This window comes from Phodopus roborovskii, unplaced genomic scaffold (assembly GCF_943737965.1).
Source record: "Phodopus roborovskii unplaced genomic scaffold, PHOROB, whole genome shotgun sequence".
Lineage (NCBI taxonomy): Eukaryota > Metazoa > Chordata > Mammalia > Rodentia > Cricetidae > Phodopus > Phodopus roborovskii.
In genome coordinates this window covers 65,501,564-65,524,995 of record NW_026126418.1, presented here as the reverse complement: position 1 = coordinate 65,524,995, position 23,432 = coordinate 65,501,564, and the positions used below count along the sequence as shown (strand labels likewise).

Genomic DNA, 23,432 nt, shown 5'->3' with positions numbered 1-23,432 from the left:
GACAGCTTGTGTTATTTTTTGACTTCAGTAATATTATGTGTTGGAAAAAATACCATATGTAACTTTTTGGTGTTGCTTTTTACCCAAGCTTGATTCTGTGGGCTTCTTTAGTGATCCTATTTCTTTGTTAAATTATACTCTTATTTCTTGAATTGTTTTCATTGTTCTCTTCAACTGTTTATCTTTTTTCATGGTCTTTGTTAAGGCATTTATTGATATCCCCGTTAAAGTCCTTGGACATATTCACACTTGCTATTTTGAAGCCCCTGTCTTGTGCTTCAGCTAAATTGCTTTTCTCAGGGCCTCACTAGCTTCTGGAGGAGACATATTGTCTTGGTTGTTCATGTTCATGTTTTTGTGCTTGTATGTATATTTTCAGGGCTGACCATTTGGCACTGGATGACCAGTTGGTGTGCTTTTCCTTGAGGAGGATTATTGCTCCCACTGTCAGCTTTACTCAGTTACCTGTGGTTCTTTGTGTAGGGTTGAAGCTTTAGGCATTTCTCTGTCTAGTTTGACATGTTTGTTGGTGTTATTCTTGTTCAGTTTATGTTTGGGTAATCATGTTAGTCAGATGTAATGAGTATAGCTTTTGATGTTACTAGGAGACACAATCTCACAGAAAACTCCCTGATCTTTTGGCCCTTTACAGTCTTTCTGCCTCCTCTCTGCAATGGTCTTAGGTATGGGAGGTTTAGATAGATGAACTCCCCATCTTTGCATTTTAATTGGTTATGTTTTTCTGTAATGATATCCATATGTTACAAAGAGAAGTTTCCCTGATGAGGGCTGAGGACTACTCTTATCTGTGGGTAAAAGGGCAAATGTTTATAGCATTTTGTTAGAAATTATACTGGTTTGGTAAATTAGTGGTTGTAGATTCTCCTCCAATAATCATGATTTCACAAGCACTGAGTAGTTAACTAGGTTTCCAGTACCAGGCGTGTTGATCAGGCCTTTAGTCCAATCAGAGTGCTATTGGTTACTGCCAAGATATGTGTGACACTATTGCACACTTAGACTTACCATGCCATGCTAGTTCTCAATGTGGTTTATAGGTATCATAGCTGGGTAGGACTATTGGTTGCTTACCTCCTTTGGAAACTTGCATGGCACCTTCTGGTACCATGAAAACTAGTTCTCAGCGAGAGGGCATTGAAGTCAGTTCTAGCTCAGGGATCTCTGGGCCCTGTTTCTTCATCAATAGGGACTTACCTTCCATGTCTAGGGGAAGCCAAGGGCAACAACAGTAGACTGTGTGCTTTGGAGGTCTCTTAAGCTCTTACCAACAACGCAGAAGAGAGATGGAGGTATAGACTTCCTTGGCTTGAAGTCAGGGATATATGAGATAAAAACAAAACCTAGGGAGGTCCCCTTAGGTCTTGAGGTCCAAGCCGGTCTACCTTCTCTTGGAATTTTCCTATACTTACTTTTATATAATGTTCAAAAGAATTGATTTTGTTCTTCATGCAGAAAGTGACTGCTTAGCTTCCCAGAAGTGGAAGTCCTGATTTGCTTTGCTTTTAATATGGGAGAAAGCACAGTGACTTGGCTTGTGGAGAGGATGGTCTAGAAGGAGAAATACAGGTGCTCTGGTGGTGGAAGGGGTGAGGTTACAGCGGTTCTGTCCCCTCTTTTTTAGGAGGATTGTTTTGAGGGTAGACTTGCAGGGAGGTTGCTGGCCTCCGTGTCTGTCTAACCCATGGATCAGAGGCGCTGTGTGTTAGTGCATAGGTGGGGTATGGAATATGATCCACAATTGAGAGTTGGAATTTTGAATGTCAGTTCTGAGTTGGAGGTGGGTATTTTGGTGACAGCCTTCAGTCAGTGTTAAGGAATCAGAAGTTACAAGCTGCAGTCACTTTAGGTATCTAGGACTATTTAAGGGAAGAGTCTGTAGATCTGCCAGGCTGGAGGGCAGGAATCCTGACAAAGTACCTCAAGCCTAGCTTTGGGGCAGGGCTCAGGTGTCCTGCTATCTAAAGGGAGGTGCCTGTCCTCAGCATCCACCTTACTCATGGTTTGCTTCTAGCAGTAGATGCAGATGGAGAAAGAGATTCACTACTCCCTTTAGCTAAGTCCACTGGAGTCCGTAACAGTAGAAAAGTCATGGAGTTAAGCTGGTGGGTTCAGGGGAGTTTTCTCTTCGGAAGGCTTTGTTATAATAAGCAGAAGGGATGGTCTTTGTGTTTTTAGCAATTCAGATCATGCCTGGGTGCCAAGACATCTTGGGCCGGGCATAGGATGAGGGATGTATTCTAGGGGCTTGTGGAGAACTCAGTGTGGAGGCACATGTAGCCTGAATTGGGGATCTACTAGGGATATGATAAGACAGCACTAACCCTAACTGTGGAACTTATAGGCTCCATTTTAAGGAAGTATCTTTGCAGCTGCTCAGGGAGGCCATGATTATCCTGTCAAGGAGCTATCCTAGTAGACAGAGGCCAGGCATGTAGTAGTCCTTAGTGTATCCTGAGCAGCCTTTGGCTCTGTGGACTTGCTCTTGGCTTTTTAGCATCACTGGAGATGTGCAGTTTCCCTGGTCCTCTGGCAGCATCCACCCAGGGAAGGCTTTGTGGGGCAAGAACAGGTCTGACCAAGCCTGAACTCCCTGCCTGGACCTTCCTGAGGAGGCCCTAGAGGCCAAGCACACTGATGTGGCCATAGCTGTTTGCCTACTTGTCTCATCTCTTCCCCTTTTTTCCCAGACAAATGATGCAGCTGGCAACACCTGGAACTGGCTGTACTTCATCCCTCTCATCATCATTGGCTCCTTCTTTATGCTCAACCTAGTGCTGGGTGTGCTCTCAGGGTAAGAACCATGAGCTGTGGTGTGCTCTCTGTAGCCTCAGGGCACATAGCACCTTCTCTTCTGCATTTGGTCTCCTGTTTGGAGCTCCTACCCTTATATGGGCTAAGGGCATTACCTCCCAAGATGGTAAAGAGGGTCAGGCCTGACCTGACTTTGCTGCTCTACCTGAGCAGCAGAATCCCTGGATGGCTCCCTTATTCCCACCCTGAAGACTTCTGACCAGGCCTGTAGCTCCCAAGGTAAATGGGAATAGAGCCTTGTGGACCCTGAAAGCAGCTGCCAGAATAGAGTAGATGTGGAAAACAGCATGTTCTGGAGCTGGAGTGGTCTCTGTTCTCTATATGTGTCCTATAATGGGTGTGGCTGTCATTAGAGTATCCTTCCAGGTGCCTTTGCAGAGGCTTCCTGAGCGCTGAGTGTAGGTGACTGTCCTAGTCACTGTTTTACTGGCATGAAGAAGCACCATGGCCAAGACAACCTTTATAAGAGAAGGCATTTAATTGGGGGCTGGCTTACAGTTTCAGGGGTTTAGTCTATTATCCATGACAGGGAAAGCATGGTAATACGCAGGCAGGAGCTGAGAGTTCTATATCCTGAGAGGCAGAGAGAGAGAGAGAGAGAAAGAGAGAGAGAGAGAGAGAGAGAGAGAGAGAGAGAGAGAGAGAGACTAACTCTTTGGGCTTTTGAAACCTGAAAGCCCACTCCCAATGACACACTTCCTCTAACACAGCACACCTCCTAATCTCTCTCAAATAATGCCACTCCTTAATGACTAAGTATTCAAACATATGATCCTATGGGGACCATTCTTATTCAGATCACCACAGTGACAGAGTAGAATTAGTCTGATGAGGAAATTTAAGGATGAGAAGGCACCTGAGGATGGGGCATCTCAACTGAGATCCAAAGAGAGGATTAGAAAGAGCCAGGTAGGGGATGGGTGAGAGCCCTGTAGCAGAGCCAGCAGGCTGGGAGCTCAGCAGTAGTGAGGAGTATGGCACAGGTGTTCTCTGGACTCCCAGAGCTGGAGCCAGAATATGTGGTGGGTAAGGTTAGTGTTTGGGAGCTGGTAGGAGCCTGCCTCCAGGCACGACAATTCTAGAAGCAACACTGTCCTGTCCTGCATACCTCTATTCACTGGAGCTGCTTGTTTTTCTCTCCTACATGGTATAGAGAGTTTGCCAAGGAGCGGGAGCGAGTAGAGAACCGTCGTGCCTTCCTGAAGCTCCGTAGGCAGCAGCAGATTGAGCGAGAGCTGAATGGGTACTTGGAGTGGATCTTCAAGGCGGGTAAGTCCATGAAAATGGGCAGTGGTATTTCTGCTTTGTACACTGTCCACCTTGCTGCCACCCAGGCTTCCTGGGCTCTGGGGTGGAGCTTATTGAAAAAGGCTGACTCTTAGTACATTGTCATATGATAGTCACATGGAGGACCATTGCCCACTAGACCTGAATACCATGCTATTTCCCTGAGTTTTTCTACCAGCCATGTTCTGGGCACTGTAAGCCTAAACTCTAACCTACCTCCTCCATCCCCAGGTAAAGTAGCTTCCCTCTGTATGGCTTCTTCCCTCCCTTGGGAAACTCCCTTCATAGGGCTATCCCTGTCTATGCTGACTGCCCTTCTCTATGTGGATAGTTTCTCCTCTAGGGCTTTTCCCCTCCATGTGGGCTGTTACCTCCATGTGTTCTGCTCCCCTCTGAGTGAACTGCTAGCTCTTTGGGCTTCTCTCTTTCATGTAGGCTGCTCCAGCCATGCTGGTAGCTCCCTTCCATGTGTGATACTCTATTTGTATGAGCTGTTCCCTTCATCGTGGGCTGCTCTCCTGCCTGAGATCTTACGAATGCTTCCTCTGTGAATTCACAGTTCTATTGTCTAGGAGGATCATTTGTAGGTTGGACATGGGATGGACTTACAGTCGCTGGGCCTCTGCTTGGGCATGGTTTGGGCATTGGAAGAAAGCATGTAGTCACAACCTGCTGGTAGGAACATATATAGATGAGCAGGCAGGTGCTTCCAGACTACTTTCCCAGGTTTTCCTGGGATGAGGCCCTTTTGGGGGATGGGTAGAAAAGCTCTGACCTGAGTTTTGGCCTTCACAGAGGAAGTCATGTTGGCGGAGGAGGACAAGAATGCAGAAGAGAAGTCCCCTTTGGATGGTAAGTGGTCCCAATAACATTCCCCACACAGTAGGAACTGTTTCCCTGGGACACTGCCATGTGAAGTGCCTTTACATCTGTCATGGTAATATATGAGCAGTAGAATCTGAGTAGCTTGGGCTTATGACACATGTGTCCATTATCTTTGTTGGAAACTATGCTGGACTGCATTGCTTCTAGAAACTTCATACCTGCAGGATTTGAGATGTTTCTGGAGTTATGGTTATCCCCAAGGCCACAGAAGACTCCAGACACCATCCCAGAGACCTTAGTAGAGCTGGAGGCCTCTACTACTGTGGGCACCTGTGGTTGCCTGTAGAGCTCTACTCACAGGCAGGCTTAGGTTGGGACCAGACAGCATGGTACACTGTCATCTTTGCAGGTCACCCTATTCTAAGCAGATCTGTCCCGGAACCTCTGCATCCCTGGCCTGGCCCCAGATGATATGTCTAAGTCTTCTTTGTGGTCATGTGTCCCCAATGTTCTAGCTTTGGTGGAAGAGAATGAAGGGTGACCCTCAAAATTCTATGTCCTTTCCATGTGAGAAGGACCCAAAGGTCAGGATCAGGGAAGATAGGAGCTGAGATAAAGTGGGCCATTCTCAGGCACGCTAATGCCACACAGCTGAAAGACGCCTTGGGATGGGGTAGGTAATGCTGCAGCTCACACTGGTCTCCACTACCCATTGTTTAAAGCAGTGTTGAAGAGAGCTGCCACGAAGAAGAGCCGAAATGACCTGATCCATGCAGAGGAGGGGGAGGACCGGTTTGTAGATCTCTGTGCTGTTGGTGAGTGAGTCTCCAGAGATCTTGCTGAGGCTGTGAAGCCCCAACTGGATGTGTATATAGTGCAGAAATGAGCTCTTTCTGTCATACTCTGGGATTCTTCCCTTTCCAGCGACTGATTACTCCCTGCCATACCCTTCTCTGGGTGCTATTCCTTTTGGCTGCACCATACCCTGTGGTCAAAGAACCCAGGGTGGAAGGCACGGAGGGTTTCTGTTTGTCTTCCCTTGATCCTCCCTTTCCCTGTCCTGGGCCTGTAATGCCCTGGCTCTGTGCCCTCCTTCTTACATAGTGAAGTGAGTTTTCCTGCAGAGCTAGGAATTTTAGTTCCTTTTGTGCCCAAAATACCTGGCATTTCCCACCTGGAAACCTTAATGTGCTTTGTTCTGCCAGGGTGATGCAGCTGTAGGTCTCCTGCAGCTATGTGGGAAAAACAGATCCCAGCAATGCCGAGACCACACAGCAAACCCACCTGCTTAGTTCTGCAGTGGTCTGAGTGTCCAGAGTAAGGTCACAATTGGAGTCTAGTTCCTGCTTGGCAGTGTCTGTGCCTCTCTACCACTGGCTGGCCCTGCAGCCATGGCATTTTCTTTTTTCTATTTTTTTCTTATAATGAGAAATGTTCTCCTAAATTCCTGTAACCATTTGTCTCTTCTTACCAGTGCCTTTGTCTCTATAGATAGGCCACTGAGGGTAGAGATGTCTGCACTTTTGAGAATTCCAGTGCTGTCATCTTTCATTAACAATTTAAAATGATATTTGCCCTTTACCTCAGTGCTTGATCCTTTAAAAAAATTTCCAGGTTTTTTGTTTGATTGAGATGGGGTTTGTAACCCTGGCTGTCCTGGAACTCACTGTGTAGACCAGGCTGGCCTTGAACTCACAGAGATCCACCTGCTTCTGCCTATCAAGTACTGGGATTAAAGTTGTGTGCCATTGTGCAGGACCATTTTTTCCCCAGTCTGGAGGCTAGTTGAGTGAGCACAAAGTTGTATTTGACTAGGACTTTACTTCTTGTTTTATTGACTGCTGATCGTTTTGACCATTTTGTTGCCTGAAATGAGCATCCACTATTTGCTTTTCTATTGAGTTGTTTGCATTCATTTTACAGTAGTGACAGAACATTGTATATTACAGATCTAAATTGAACTTTAAAAATTACTGTTATATTTAGATTATTTTCTTTGATTATCAAATTTTACTTATACTCTGATTTTGTAAAATGCATTAGAATTTTTGGAAAACCTCCCCTGCCCCTGTGGTATATATGCACTTAAAGACTATTAGAATTGTGTGGTACCTGGTTGAGTGAATACACTCCACTGCCCCACACCCATGAAATTTGGAGGATGTGGGGAATGGGGGGGTCTGGGAGGAGTTGGGGGAGGAGCAGGAGAATATGATCAAGATAACATTGTAAGAAATCCTCAAAGGAATTTTTAGAAATATTATACTAAAGAGAAGTGTATAATTGTTTATAGATGAGATTAACTGAAAACCTGTGTGGTCCTAGAAAAATAGAGTGGTTGGGGATGGACTTGGGCCAGTTTTGTAATTTGTACTTTATTAAGAAATCTGTGGGTTTTTTTCCCTTACAAAGTTGCATGTAGCATTCTCTTAATTAATTTAATCCCTCCTTTGTTTAGTCATTTCTGTGTTTATTCACTCAATAAATATTGAGTAAATACCCATAATACCCCAGGAGTTGTTGGAGCCATCTGGGCTATTGTGTTGGAAAGAGGACCAGGGTCCTTTGTCTTGGGGTGTCTATTTCAGCCAAGCATCAGATGAGATGGATGTCTGTCAAATGTGTAGCATGTCAGGCGGAGCTATGTTAGAAGGCAGAAAATTTGGGGAGGGTAGGAGCTGAAGGGTCTAGATGTAGTGTCACAGTTTACAGCCTCAAGGCAAAGAATACCCTTGAGTAAGGAGCTGGAAAAGAATGGGAAAGAATCTTCCAGACCCTGGAGCAGGAATGGGGCTAGCATTCATTAGAAATATCAAAGGATGAAGGTAAGGATTTTGGGTGGCCATGATTGGTCTAGAGGTCTGTTGTCTGGCTTTCACTGAACCAGGAGCTGTGTCTCCTTGTGATGTTAAAGATAAAATGAAACAGGGAGAGGCACAAGTAGGGAGTGTGAAGGCCAGTGTACAAGTCAAAGAGGAGGGATCGTGTGCCTGGCTTTGGAAGTAGTAGAGGAGATGGTAGATGCTTGGACTTCAGGTCTATTTGAAAACGGTCCCGACAGGTATGTGTGAGAGTAGGAGAGCTGTAAGGAAGCTCTGACCTTTGCCTGAGGAACAGGAGTGACAGAGGCATTTTGGTTAAGAGATGGGGCTGTGGGCTGAGTCGGGGACACAAAGGTCTTGGTTTGTTGAAGGCACAGGGTATTGGAGATATCTGTTGGAGACAAAGCACAGGCCCACACAGGTATGTGCAAGCTGCTCATGGCTCTGAGGCTGACACAGACCCTGTCAGTCTGGCTCTGGTGCTTTTTGGTCCCCAATGTAGCCTCAGGGTTTCTTTTTTCCTAATTAGGATCCTACAGAATGACATGTGATCATTATATCACATATTAACATGTATATATTGATGAGTGTTAGATGTTTTGCTTTTTAGATTTCCTTGATCATATTTTAAATTTTATTGTTTTTCTCATTTGCAGTTTATTTCGTCATTATTGTATTTTATATTGTTTTGGTTTATTTTCTAATTTACTTAAAAATATTAACTTTTATTTATGCTTATGTGTGTGTGCCTGTGTGAATTTATGTGTGCCACTTGGGTGCAGGGTCAGAGGACAGAGGACATTGGATCTCCTGGAACTAGAGTAACAAGTGGCAGTGAGCTGCCTGATGCGGGTGCCTGGAACTGAACCTGGGACCTCTGCAAGAACACTAAGTAGTCTTAACCACTGAGCTTTCCCTCCAGTTCTACTTTTAAAATTTTGCTGGGCATTGGTGGTGCATGCCTTTAATCCCAGCACTCGGGAGGCAGAGACAGGCGGATCTCTGTGAGTTCGAGGCCAGCCTGGTCTACAGAGCAAGTTCTAGGACAGGCTCCAAACCAATACAGAAAAACCCTGTCTCGAAAAAACCCAAACAAACAAACAAACAAATAACTTATTTTATGTGCATGGATATTTTGCCTGCATAAATATATATGCAACCATGAGTGTGCCTTTGGATAGTTGTGAGTCCACACGTGGGTGCTGGGAACCAAACCTGGGTTCTCTGCAAGAGCAGCCAGTGATCTTAACAGTTGAGCCATCTTTCTAGCCCCTTCCTAATTTCTTAAAAACAGGTCACTTTTTTCATTTTTTCTTTCTTCATTAATAATGAGGGCATTTGGGTTTCCTCTCTGTACATATCTGTTGATATGTACATCATATTCTCTACTTCCCTCTTTGAGTCAGAGGTTGTGTAGGAGTTTGCTTAATTGATGAGTAGGGGCAATGTATGAATGATTTTTAATTTGATAAAATTATATCAGATAATGATGGAGAAATGTGGCCTATAAATCTCCTTAATTGAACATTTTCAAATTAAGGTTTGTAACTAGTCTTAATGTTTCATTGTCATAAAAAAGTCTATGTCCTGGAGCTGAGAGTTATTAAGCTTATTAATTAAATTCCTAGTTCTTTGATTTCTGTCTGTTACAATTTTATTTAAAATGTATTATCAGTACAATTTATCAAAGTTAAGCAAAAAATCAAATTAAGAAAATTCTCAGCACAAAAACCTTAATTCTTTCTATGTCATCACACAGGGGCTGTTTTTACTCTACTGGACACTTAGAAAAGTTCTAACTCTGTAACTCCTCATGCTGGCCTGAAACTCACTGTATAGTCCAGTCTGGCATTGAACTCATGGTGGTCCTCCTGTATCTGCCACTCACCTACCAAGTGCTGGGATTACATACATGATACCTAGCCTTGATCTTGTCTGACATGATGCCACTGTTCTGTTGTTTCTGTTTGCTATCATTGGGTTTGGATTGCATCTATCTGGTATTTTTTTTTTACTTTTTCTTTTTTATTCTTCTTTAGAATATTGTCTTAGTTAGAGTTCTTATTGCTACAGTGAAGCACAATGACCTAAAGCAAGTTCTGGAGGAAAGGATTTGTTTGGCTTATACTTTCACATCATAGTCTATCACTGAAGAAAGTGGGGACAAGAACTCAAGCAGGGCAGGGGCCTGGAGGCAGGAGCTAATGTAGAGGCCATGGAGAGGTGCTGAGTATTGGCTGCTTGTTAAGCCTTCTTTCAAATAGAACCCAGGACCACCAATCCAGGAATGGTACCACTCACAATGGGCTGGGGCCTCCCCTATCAATCACTAATTGAGAAAATGCCCTACAGCTAGATTTTATGAAGGCATTTTCTATATATGACTAGCCAGCACATATATCAAGTTCCTTTATAAAATGTGTTTAACTGGCTTTGGCTTTTCTCTTCAAGTCCTAGTCTTGTGGTCTAATGTGATTTCTTTCCTTGTTGCTTCATATTTATTATTTGTATTATTATTTCTGTGGTGTCTGGTTCTCATTGCTATTTTGTGCCTGGATCAAATTCATTTTTGCCATGTTCCCTGTTCCTTTGCCCATGTCTAGTTTTTAGTTCCATTCCACAGATGGGCTTTTTCCTTACTTGCTCTCATAATTACGAAGGATTTTCTCGTGTATTTATTTTCCTTCTTTACCTTTGAGATGCCTTGTTTCAGTCACTAAAATGTTGTTTCCACTTATTCTGCTCCACCTCTAACCTAGGAGGGTGTGACCTTTGCAGAGCTTCTGCACACTGTTGGTCCCTTGCTTAGCATCCTGCTGTGAGCTTCCTCAGGATCCTCTACCCTGAGAGCCTCTTCCCCTCCATCTCTTCTTTAGTTTTTCCTCACCAAATAGTTTCCTGCTTTCCCACTGTGCTGCTGGTCTGCTTGTTTCCCTCAGCAGGGTGTTAGGATGCAGACTCTGAGGCCCATGGTTCTTGTGCTTTTCCTTGATCATCACCTGGAGATACCTGGGCTGCTGTGGACAGTTCCTTCTTGGCTCTAGGGCTGTGGCTCCATCATAGTCATTGGTTACTGTTGACCTCCCTCTTCCTCCTCAGTGTCAGGCTCAGGCTTACCATTAGTGGGACTGCTTGTCCATCTGTTTATTTCATTTCTCTTCACCAACTGAAGGGCTTAGAAATGGAATTATTTTTTTCTGAAGTATCTGTCTTAGTTAATTGTTATGTTTCTGTGAAGAGACACTATGACCAAGGCAACTTAAAGAGAAAGCATTTCACTGGAGCCTCGTTCAGCATTTCAGGGGGTGAGTCCATGACCATCATGGTGGGAAGCATGGTGGCAGGCAGGCAGACACAGTGCTGGAGCAGTAGCTGAGAGTTTACATCTGATTCATAAGGTTATAGGTGAACACATATTCACAGCATCCAGGACATCATCCCACATCCCAAGATGGAGGCAGAGAGAGGCAAGACTGGGCCTGATTTCAAAATCTCATCCCTAGTGACACACCTCCCCCAACAAGGCCACACCTTGTAACCCTTCCTAAACATTCTACCCACTGGGAGGGAGCCAAGCATTCAAGTACATGAACCTATGAGGACCATTCTTATTCAAACCACCATAGATTCTTTCTTTCTCTGAGTTTCCTTTCCTTTCGATTAACTTTGTTCTATCCTTAAATAGGACTGTGAGATTATGTCCCACCCTGACAGAGCCCAAGGATGTTGGTGTGTTGTTTGTACTATGTCACTTTCAATCCCACACCCTGGGATGGCCAGCTAGGCTGGAAGGAAGCTTGGAGCCTTCTTTCTTTTCAGTGCTCTTAGATAGTCAATGGCAATGTGAATCTTGGTAATCCTTTGTTTTCTGTACCTTTCTTAGAGCCTGGTGGGGATAACCCACTCATGTATCTGTATATACATGTTGTTGAACTAGTCATGATGAGGGCTTGTGAGGACCCAGACTCATTGATGCTCCTCATAGTTGAGTGAAGGGAGTCTTTGTGCATAGCTGTCTGGGCCCTGCTGTCATTCATGAATGATTTTAACTCTCCAATACCTGTAGCTTGAAGATATCAGATCTTGTTTTTCTTAAAAGACATGTTTTTATTTCATTATAGATAATGCATTATAGCTATGCCTGGGACACACAGAAGAGTGAAACGGGGTCTTGGTCTCTATGGTTTCCCTACAGTGTGAATAGCCTACAATGGGAATGGTGTGTTTACCACAGACCTCACTGGTCTACTGTCGAGAGCAGACTTGAGTACGCATTGCCTGTCTACTGGGAAATGCTCTCAGAGACCCAGGTTCACAAAGTGCCCTAGAGGGATATTGGTCTTGTTGCTTTTGTTGCCATGCTTCCTGCCCAGGGCACCAGGCTTCCATGTATCTGTGTCTGGAGTATCTGTGAAGCCTTACAGTCTTACTGTCCCTTTCTTGGATGGTATGGTGGGTAGGTGTAGATGACCTTGTTGTCTGCCCTGAGACTTTGTTGAGCCATTCACTCACAGTGGTTTGCAAGTTATCTATATTGTGAGTAGCCTTGTGCATATACATACGTTCCTTCTGTGTGCCTGGTGAATATGTGAGCATCTGATTCGGTCTCCAACCAGAGTGAGCCTGGCCAGGTGCTAGATGTGTGCTGAGGTTTCTTTGTGCTGTGTGAGTATGTAGCCACTCATCCAGAACCTTCAGGTACCCAGAAACCAGTCTCACTTATATGTCACATTTATCGGCACCATCTCTGTGAACAGGGCTCATTGACAAACACAGTGATTGTTGGTGATGAATTGACATTGTTGGGAGTGTTTTAGATCAAGTGTCAGAAAAGGACACTGTGGAAGTAACATTGAAGCCAAGACCCAAACCCAGGAGCCACTGTGTAAAGAAGTCAAGGTAGAGCAAGAACAGTGAGTGTTGGGGGTGGAATAAGGTGGCCGTTTGGTTATGTTGGGAATCAGATTACAGCAGGGTCAGCAAATTTTCTAGACCATGAGTATTTAGGGCTCTGGACAAGATAGTAGCTGCCACCACACATAACACATTTAGCTGTGTTCTAGAGGGGTTGATTAAGAAGCAAGTGGACAGTGGTTACTGATCCCAGTTGATGGGGGAAAAGGGAAGGCTAGAGACTACAGAGCTCCAAAGTCCCAAAGATGGGATTAATGGTGGGGTTTATATCTTTGAGAAAATCTTGGAGTACCTAAAGAGGGTACCCATGTCAGAGCTGTCTTTTGCAAGTTGGCCAGGGTCCTGAAGACCAGAGAACACTGATAGTTGATCATCTGGTCTGGTACCTAGTAGTCCTGGACTCCCTCATCTGAGAAATGAGAAAAGGCTAGAATCCGTTCAGGGACATGGAGATAAGCAGCCCAGTGATGTCTTCAGAATGCTCAAGAGTGGGCATATACCTGAGGGGGATGCCTAAAGGTGGGTGGTTTCTTATCCTGGGAGCCCACTGTTCCATGAGCTCTCATCAAGCCTTGTCCTGCAGGGTCTCCATTTGCTCGTGCCAGCCTCAAGAGTGGAAAGACGGAGAGCTCATCATACTTCCGGAGGAAGGAGAAGATGTTCCGGTTCTTCATCAGGCGTATGGTGAAAGCACAGAGCTTCTACTGGGTGGTCCTGTGCGTGGTGGCCCTGAATACACTGTGCGTGGCCATGGTGCACTATAATCAGCCCCAGCGGCTTACCACTGCACTGTGTACGTACTCGAGCCCCTCTCCAGGGCCCTTCCTGACCCTCTACTCTGTACCCTGGAAACACTTGTGCTGGATACTCTGGATGGTACCCCATCTCTGCTGCAGAGTCATGGGCATGGCCTATGTTCAGAACCTGAAGATCCCCCTCATTCTTAATTGATCTGGTTAAATGATCATCATGATTGTATTATGATAGGAAATGAGGGGTCCTTAGGGGGTTAGATCTTGGCATGACCAGGGGCAAGCCAGATTAGCAGACTCAGTCATCAGTGACTTAGTTCCTTGCCTACCCTGGATGCCTGGGGAGGCAGAGTTGGGTTTCTATATTCTCCCAGGGTTCTTCTGATCACTCTGTCTCTACTGTGGGCTGAGTTGGGGGAGTTTCCATGTTCCCCACAGGGCCAACTTACTGTCTCATGTCATGAGCCCCTCACTAGTCACTGTTCACTGGGACTTGAGTCATGTTTAGCTGGCCCCAGCTACAGTTCAGAGAATGCACACAGGAGGATGCTGGAGGGTTGAGACTCTTTTGCTTGTCTGGTATCAGAACTGATCCTTGGAGAATGATCCCCATGTCACATGGGGAACAGCCTCACTCAAGTGTTAAAGACTCCACTAACAATCTTTCTGCAGTCAGTGTGCTGCTTTCCGTTTTCTCGCTCTTCTTGTTGTCTGCAGTGGGTATGAAGGAATAGGACCTAATGTATGTTCACTTTCTCCAGAGGGGCTCTGTGTGCCAGAAGTTGCCTGAGCCCTTCAGGAGAGCCCTTTCTGACCTAATGAGTCTTCATCCTGGCCTCTGCTGATGGAGTGTTCTTCCCTGATGGTGGCCCTTTTGTTACCACACTCCTACTCGCTGAACCACTAAGCTTGCTCATCCCCTGAAGGGCTCCCATCTGAGTCAGTCACATGCATGCATGTGCATATTGTTTTGGGAGTAGGATTATAAGCTATAGCTTCCTAAACTTCTGTGTTGAAATCTATTACTTGCCTCATAGGGTAAAGGTGGGGAGGCAGCAGAGGCTAAAGGAATAGAGGTGGCATCAGCTGTCTCTTCCAGGGTAGGGTGAAGGTCAGGGTTAGTGTGTATCATGTAGCAGCAGGTCCTGGCCTCCAGGGCCTGTGTCCAAGGGCTGGTGGTTTGTTGTCTTGAGACCAAGTTCATTGTTTATGTTGGCTCTCCAGGCTCATGTTTTTGCCACCACTGTGGTTGGGTGGGAACTGAAGAATCTGATGCCTGCTCTCTTGGTTTCAGGCTTGCACTTCTCTCATGGAAGCTGTGGTATCTTGTCAGACTGAGTTACTCCTGGGTGTTTTCTGTCTGAGCAGGTGTCGTGTATATGTTGTGGGGGCATTGTCTGCTTGCCTCTCTGATGTATGGGGGCACAAGGCTAGAACTGCGTCAAAGTTGGGTTAGGCCACAGATGGGCCTGCCAGGGGATGTGCCCTTGGTGTTTCAGTGCTTTCTCTTCCAAGTGGTTCCCTGTAATCCCTAGCTCTCTTGACCTCATTGAGGGAAAATTGCTGAAGGACATTGGACCCTTACAGGATCTGAATGTTTCTACCTAGTGTCTGAGGTTTTGTCTTTGATAGCTGGACTGGCCCGGTAAGGTAGGGCAGGCTTGCCAGAGGCTGAGGGAGTGTCGTACCTTACACAGACCAATAGGAGCTCTGCTACACTATAGATGGGCTCTGTCTGTCTGTCTGTGTGTCTGTCTGTCTGTCTGCCCATCCCCTAATGACTCCAGAACACTACTAGGACTTCTGAAACTAAAGCTTGGATGGCGAAGGGGAAGCTGTTGAGCCTTGCCCCATGAGCCCTATGAAGTCTAAACCATTAGATAGACACCTGCTGTTCCCATGGCATTCTGGCCCCTTACTATAAAGAATAAACAAAACCCCCAAATAAAACAAGTTTTTGAAAACCATTTGTGTGTGCAGAGAACAGAGGACAGTTTATGGGAGTTAATTTGCTCCTTTCACTGTGGAGAGTCAAACTCAGGCTGTCAGGCTTGATGACAAGTGCCTTTACCACTGAGCCATTTACTGACCTTAGAAAAACACATTTACTAATCTCTCTGTTTCTCTCTATCTTGTAATCCCTGCAGAAAACAATGAGTATTGCCTCCCACGCCAGCTGCCAGCAGCTCTGGTGGCAGTTGAATGAATAATACAGGAATGAATGAGGGAACCCCTTTATTGCTTCAGAGGGAGGTCTAATTCTGTGGCCATTTTGACAGGATATAAGGGTGTTTTTGACCTCTTTCCTTGAAAGTTTAACCCTGGGCAATTCTTATTGTATTTTTTTCTGAAGAGCAAGCTCAGTGTGTGGACAGCCTCACTTTAGTGCACAGGTGGCAGGTATGGCAGTTTCTATGGGGGAGCTCAGTGGCATAGGTGTTGCTCTTTTGGGTATAGAGGTACTTTGGGCTTCAGATAGGAGAGTTGGGTCCCTCCATTCTGCTATCCTTTGTCCTTTGTCTGCTGAGCTGTTCAGGCTGGTAGGGATAGCTATAGTTTTCCCCCTATACTTCATACCTGCTGACTAGGACATTTAGGTTGGGTGTTGGTCACTTGGGCAGTATCAAGCCTGACTGGGGAAGGTCCTGTCTCTGGCAGGCTCCTCAGCCTACTTCTTAGCATCCTATGCTAGAAATGGGTGCCTGACAGTTTTCCCAGTGGCTCTGAGGATACACTTATTGGGTTGGGTTGCTTTTGGGATATAAAATGAACCCCTGCCTCTGTATGATGCTATGACTATTGGACCCCTATCTCTGTTTGTATGATGCTATGATTAGCATCACAGCTGCTGCAAACTTGCCCCCAGCTGAAACATTTGGATCTTCATAGAACAACCTTGGCAGAGTGGTGGGTGCAGGCAAATCTCAGGGTATACTGGCTTGGAGAATGAGTGCTCTTCTACTGTCTGTCTTATTAGGAGCCACATTCTTGACGGATGCTTAGGCTGGTGGCTTTCTGGTGACAGAGCACTTGGAAGTTCATCTTTGCTTCTTTGTTGGGACTTGGAGCTCTATGTGGCTCTGCTCTGGGCCCTGAGTTACTTCCCTGATTAGAGGTTACAAAAACTGTTGGTATCTTTGGGAGTTCATACTAGATGGATGGTGGAGAGTTTTCCATTTAGCAGTTGAAGTGAACACATGAGTAAAGTTCAAATCAAACCTGGTTCTCTTGGGGTCCTAAGAAAGAGGCTCAGGAAGTGTTTATGGGAGACTCTTATGAGGAGGCTGATCCCTAATGGAGACTGGAACATGATAGAAGGTAGAGCAAGGAACTGGAACATGAACAATGTAGAGGGGGCCATTGGGCTGTGCCCAGCCTTATGGTCCCAGCCTCCTCTGAAGTATCCCGAGGCAGCTCACTTCTGAGTTGATCCTGTAGTCATGTCTTACAGACACTGAGCCCTTGTTACCATATAGACTGAAACTGGCACATCTCATCTTTATCCCTCTCCTGAGATGTGGCCAGAGTAGGGGAGTGCATACCAAGCCTAAAAGGCTCAGAGGTGCGGTGATGTAAAGTTTAGGCTCGAGGCCAGGTGAGAGGAGCCTGAGCTAAACCTTCTCTTCTCTGACTTCTCCTAGATTTTGCAGAGTTTGTTTTCCTGGGTCTCTTCCTCACGGAGATGTCCCTGAAGATGTATGGCCTAGGGCCTCGAAGCTACTTTAGGTCTTCCTTCAACTGCTTTGACTTTGGGGTGAGTAAGATGCCTCACTAGGTCCTTTCTTTTGAGTGAGTCTGAGCTATGCACAGACTGAGAGTGGGCTCTGTGATCCTGTGCTGGCCGGAAAGCCTGCTAGAGACTGGGAGGTAATAGGAGTTGTAGAAGGAGGCCTGTCCTAGCTCTTCATAGTAGCCATAATGTCACAGCTGCTTCCGTGAAGAATATGCCCTTTCCCCTCTGATCATATGTGTAGACTGACATTACCCTAAGCTCTGTAGCTCTTTCTATACCTGGGACCTTGGCACTTAGTGGCTCAGTTTTTCCCAGTAGTGCTTGGGGACAGTGGTCCAGCACCCTGTAGTCTGGCCTGGGGACCTGTACTTGTGATTTTGAGAAAGAACAGTATGCTGTGCTGGGCTTGCCTTTTTGGGGAGAGTGTGGAAGGCCTGGCCTAGTCACCTCCTAATCTCTGTGGATCAGAGAGACCTCAGTGAGAGCTGTTGCTGTGGCTCACCTAGAGAGTAGAGACCAGCCTCAGGGAGGGGCCGCACAATAGAACATGCAAGATGTGCTTAGCCGGAAGCCCCAGGATTGGTCCTGTTGGCACCTGCTGAGATGATGTGTGGAGGCCCATGCCACATGGAGTGACTTGGAAAGCTGGAAGGAGACAGGGAAGGAGACTTGGCCAGATGGAAGGAGACTTCAGTATAGAGTGGAGGTTTCCTCTAGGCTCAAGTGTGCAGTTTTTGAAGTTGTCAGTCTGCTGGTGTGTGAAACTGTGGCAAGTGACCTCCTTCCCAGCCAGGATCCAACCCCTTAGCAGTGGCCTATAGGAAGCACAGAGAACCACAGGTATGGAGAGGGAATGAGAGCTGGGATCTCAGCTGCTTACAGCCTGGGTGTCCTCGGGGCTTTGGGTTCTGTCTCTGGAGCTCTTTCTCTTCCTGTGAAAAGCAGTGCATATTTGCAGCTGGACAGTTTTCTCAACCTGTCCCTATCAATGGGTTTTGGGAATCAAAAGACTTACTTTAAAAAAAGGATTTATTTTTAATTATGTGTATATAGGTGCCTATGGAGGCTAGGGGTGTCAGATGTCCCCAGAGCTGAAGTTCCAAGGGATTGTGAGCCATCCTGAGTGGGAACTGGGAGGCAGGCTCAGCTTTTCTGCATGACCAGTATATGTGCTCAGTGACTGAGCATTCTCTCTAGCCCCAGAGACCTAGTTTGTTTTGTAGTGCTTTGTCCTTTTCAGCCACCCTGGTATGCCTCTATATGCTCTTCCTTTAAGGGAATATTGGTCATTTGAGGTTATTTTTATGGCTGTATCATAGACCTTCCTGGAGTTTACCCCATTAGATAAAGACCAACTCCCACAGAACAGGTTCTTTGCTCCTGTTTCCTTGAGGTACATTAAGGTTAGCATCTTTTAGCATCTTGGGGCACTCACAGTCTCAGGAGTGAGTAGGGATCATACCCCAGTCTCATATGTCCTCAGTACAGAGTTGGTAATGCTCCCCAGAGTCTTACCTCCTCAGTACAAAGTTGATAGTGTACCCCAATGTCTTACCTCCTCAGTTCAGAGTTGATAGTGTACCCCAATGTCTTACCTCCTCAGTTAAGAGTTGGTAGTGAACCCCAATGTCTTATTACCTCAAGGCTAAGTAGAAAGTACACCCTATCCCCCTGACTCCCTTCCAACTGGCCTGGGAGGCACACACTAACCAAGTTGGGAGTTAGGATTTGATTTCCTTATCAGAACTGCCTTTAGCTCTTTTCAGATCCAAATGGAAGTCATGGTGTTACTCTTGGAATCATCTTTAAACCATGCCCTTTCTCAATGTTGGCACCATTTGTTATTTGGAAAGGCTGGGCATTTGCTGAACCAGCAGATCCTGGCTCCCTTCTGTTGATTAATCTTGCCTTTTACATTTGACCTAAGTAGAAACAGTCCAGGCAGTTCCATAGAGCTTGGCTTGGAAATCTCCAGAGCAGATTTTACCTCACAGTCTATTGAACTCATTTTATACTCTTCCCACATCTGCAGGCAGCAATGTGGCCAGATGTCTTACCAGGGGGCCATGGCACATCACCTCTGGTTGTCTACAAGATATTCCTTGTGTTCTTGGTGGGCAGTGTCCCCAGTGTCCAGGACACTTTACATTTTCACTGACTCCAAAACTACTACTACTGTTTTGTTTTATCACAACAGTGCCCTACTCTGTTTCTAAAACCCATGCTGATTTTTCCTGCTTGGAGACATTATCTCAATCGTGAGTGGCTTAAAGCAATAAACAATTAATGCCTCACTGTGTCTGTGAGTGACAAAGTCTAGTGTGACCCACCTGAATGCCTCTGGCACAGTCTCTAATGAGGTCTCACATTACCCCAGGTTCATCTGGGTTTAGAGAATTCACTCCAGGCTCATCTTGAGGCTGTTGACCAGGCTCGCTGCCCAGCCAGCCACAAGCTCTGCTCCTGGTCACCTGCCACAAGTAGTGTTTCTGGTGACCCGCCCAAGTGCTTCCACAGGCTACTAGAATGTTATTGCAGCCGTTTGTTGGGTGATTTGGGAAGAAGAGCCCAGAACACCAAGATAGACACCACGGTATCTGTGGCTTATGCAACATTCTCTGGGTACCAAACCCCTGTAACACACATGCTAGTGAAACAGGAGGTAGGGCAGGTGTTTACTAAGAGATGCAGCTACACCAGTGCACATGCTAGGACATGTCCATGTGTTTGTCGGTTTCATCCATGTATGCACATGTGTCCAGGTACAGATGTGCCCTGTGTTGATGCTGTCTGTTTCAGGTGATTGTGGGGAGTATCTTTGAAGTAGTCTGGGCTGCCATCAAACCGGGAACCTCCTTTGGAATCAGTGTGCTACGGGCTCTCCGACTACTGAGGATTTTCAAAGTCACAAAGTATGTCATCTCTGTGCTCCTTGTTGGGGGAAATGGATGGAGGCCACATGTGAGGCTGGATTATGTGGGGATGAATGGTATCTGGAAGCTTATGCTGTAGCTTACGGGCTTAACACATACAGGGACTATGATGGCAGGAGCCTTTGGGCCTTAGGGCGTCTTTAGGGCTGTCCCCACTGTCCACAGTGCTATGGTCATTTTCCTGGTTCTCTTTATCATTTGTCCCACATGCAATTTTATACCAACTCCTCTTGGAGCTACCAGTCCTATCTTCCAATTCTTCAAAGGGGACTTTATAATGAAGAGAGAAACCAGGATTTTTTTTAAAAAAGGATATAACTAGAGGTCACCATATTAAGTATACTGAATAAGTCAGATTCAGAAAGACATGTATTGTATGTTTTTTCTCATTTATGTGTTCTACACATACAACGTCAAAATAGAAACAGGACCATCTGGTGGAAGGAAGGAAAGTAGCTAGAGAGTGTGAGGGGTGAATGTGACAAAAAATTACAATACATTTGAAAGAAAATGGCTTTACAAATACATGCTAATAAAAATAAAGGAAAGCAGAAGTTCTCAGAAATGTCCCCATTGTCCTGTCCCAGGTTTGCCCACCCAGTGTGCAGAGGGTGGGTAGCCTTGGCCCTTACCTCATGGCAGCCATGCCTATATGGCACCTTTTCCCAGGATGGATTTCTCCACCCTCCTGATTCCAGCTTTGGTAATTATGATAGTAATAAGACTCCATTTTTAGTTCCATTCCACATAAATCTTAACTCTGGAAGAAAGTTGTTTCATTTGTCCATGAGGAGACTGGAGCCCAGGAAGATGTGAGATAAAGCGTGTGGCTGAGACCCTCTGCTTACCATGCAGGTAGAAGGAGGGGGAGAGGGAGGACCCTCTCCACAGTGGTCTTATCAGTAGCAGGGGCTGGCATGGGCTGTGCTTTCTCTGTTTCAGAAGTCCATGTGTCCCAGTAGCTGTGGTGCCAAAACTATTGACACTGAGCCCATGCATTACGTAGGTAGACTGGAGTTCTGTTAGTCCCTTCCTATTTTAAATTCCAACTCCTAACTGAGGACAGAGATGCATGAACAAGAGGCTTGGTGCAGGAATTCTGTTCAGTTAGGTTCACAAATGTGCTGAGCATGTCCTCTGACCTGTCTTCTGTCTTCCTGGAGCACCTGTGGGGTGCTGGTAAGAGAAGCTCCAGAAAAAAAAAATGCCCTTACCCAAGTCTTGGGCCTTCAGGTCCTCCCAAGGAGGTTAGTGATCCTTGTTCCTGAGGCAGGCTGACCCTTTCCAGGCCAGAAGGCTGGACCCTTCATGAGTTTTCAGATACTCCTGAATCACTTGTGTTACTTGTAAGAGAAGCTGTGGAGGATGCCTGGGCTCCTCACATGGGGACAGGGGTGGGAGAGTGCAGCAGAGCCCCCAAGAAACCCTTAAGAGGGTGAGCACAGGCATCTGTTCTGCTGTCCTTCATCCCCTATGCTACGGTGACAGAATAGTATTGCAAAGGTGCAGGGGCTGATGGTGTCTGTCCCTGGGGGAAGGCTGAAGGCTCTTGGGAGAAACAGTCTAGAGGCTAGGATGACAATTGGAGCTATCACTCAGCAGCAATGTCATTACAGGTATAGATGGCTCTGTATGCCATGGAGATTGGGTATGAATCAGGGAGTCATATTTTCTCTTCAAGGAGTGTGGTGAAAAGGGCCTTAAGAAACACCAGGTCAGCCATAACTTGGCTGGCTGATTGAACCTTGGGTGGTGAAGGAGCTAGAGCAGCAGTTCTCAAACTGTGACCCTTTCACAAGGGTCACCTAAGACCATCAGAAAACACATGTATTTACATTATAATTCATAACAGTAACAAAACTACATTGAAAATAATTATACGGTTGCGAGTCACCATAGCATGAGGAACCTTTAAAGGGTTGCAGCATTAGAAGGTTGAGAACCACTGAGCTAGAGGTTGGGGAGTGTGAAGTATGGATTTGGACCTGGCCACCTAACAGGCAGTGATTTAAGGAGAATGGTGCAGTATGGGATTGCGGGTGAGTCCAGCACTACAGTCACTTGAGTCTGCTGTTGCTATCACATGGCTGGATTGAGGGTCCAGGACTATGGGTTTGATTCCTGGAGAGATGTTTGCTTCATGTGTGAGCTGGGGCTCAGCTGGAATACAGGGAGCCTGGATGAGTGTGATGCAGTGCTGTGGTAGCCCAGCAAGGCTTCAGCCGTCCTTCCTGCCTGACAGGTATTGGAACTCCCTGAGGAACCTGGTGGTATCCCTCCTCAATTCCATGAAGTCCATCATCAGCCTCCTCTTCCTGCTTTTCCTCTTCATTGTGGTCTTCGCTCTGTTGGGGATGCAGCTGTTTGGGGGACAGTAAGTAGCCAGGAGTAGGAGGGCAGGCCAGGGCCCCTGGGGAGGCAGAGCTCAGAACAGATACTGCTACCCCAGGCCTATTCCACCTGCCTCCTTCCCAAAGATCCTCCAATAGGGATGAGAACACCAAGAGCACCTGGATGGAGCATGCTGATGTCAAGGGACTGGTCCCCTGGCTCCTGATGGGATTTGTTCTGCTCAAGACTTCTCTTTTCTTTCAGGTTCAACTTTCAAGATGAGACCCCGACCACCAATTTCGATACCTTCCCTGCTGCCATCCTCACTGTCTTTCAGGTGAGGCTTTTTGCTCTCTCTGTGGTTCTCATCTCCCCCAGGAGCTAGGAAAGAGTTAGTGAAGTTAGGAGTCCATATTTAAACATAACTACATAACAAAAGATGAGTCCTGGGTCTGGGTGTCAAGGGAAGGTGTGTGGCCAATCTGGGGCGGGGGTGAGTGAAGCTTTCTTGAGTGTGTGTTCATGACCGACCACCAGTTTATTAGCTCTAAAGCCTGAAACCACTTGTTTTTGATCCTCAGAACAAAACCAAAGCTCTTCCTGAACTTCTCCTGTAGGGTCTCAGGTACAATGCCCCCCTATTCTCTTTCATTCTGGAATATGTGCGTACCAATGCCCCCTGAAAAGCCATGGCTGTGGGATTATTGTCTATTTGATGGGGCCTTTGTTGGCTCAAGTGATCACCTCCTCTCTTAGATAGTTTCATTTTGGGTACTTGTGGTTGTATACTTTTTCCTTTGATAGTTAGTCTTCTAATGCTGCCAGTCCAGTACAGAATGAGCTACCAGCCTGTCATGAGAACTGCTTGGAGGGAAACTGACAGGCTGGATGGGATTTGGCTTAGCTCTTGGCCTGTAAAGAGGCTGAGCTAAGCTCAGAGCTGAGGCCACATGTGTGGAAGAGCCTTTGCTCCCCGCCCCCCCCAGAGGGAGGACATTTCCTT

General features: G+C 46.2%; 1 protein-coding gene across 1 annotated transcript in view; it reads left to right on the top strand.

Annotated features, from left to right (window-relative positions):
- The window catches only part of Cacna1b (calcium voltage-gated channel subunit alpha1 B), a 162,940-nt gene that overhangs the window by 42,747 nt on the left and 96,761 nt on the right, over positions 1–23,432 (top strand). The window contains exons 7-15 of the mRNA XM_051184754.1: positions 2,709–2,812; positions 3,986–4,101; positions 4,915–4,971; positions 5,667–5,759; positions 13,264–13,473; positions 17,074–17,186; positions 19,965–20,077; positions 22,341–22,472; positions 22,694–22,766. Coding sequence (XP_051040711.1) covers positions 2,709–2,812; positions 3,986–4,101; positions 4,915–4,971; positions 5,667–5,759; positions 13,264–13,473; positions 17,074–17,186; positions 19,965–20,077; positions 22,341–22,472; positions 22,694–22,766 — 1,011 coding nt within the window. The remainder of the gene's footprint in view (positions 1–2,708; positions 2,813–3,985; positions 4,102–4,914; positions 4,972–5,666; positions 5,760–13,263; positions 13,474–17,073; positions 17,187–19,964; positions 20,078–22,340; positions 22,473–22,693; positions 22,767–23,432) is intronic.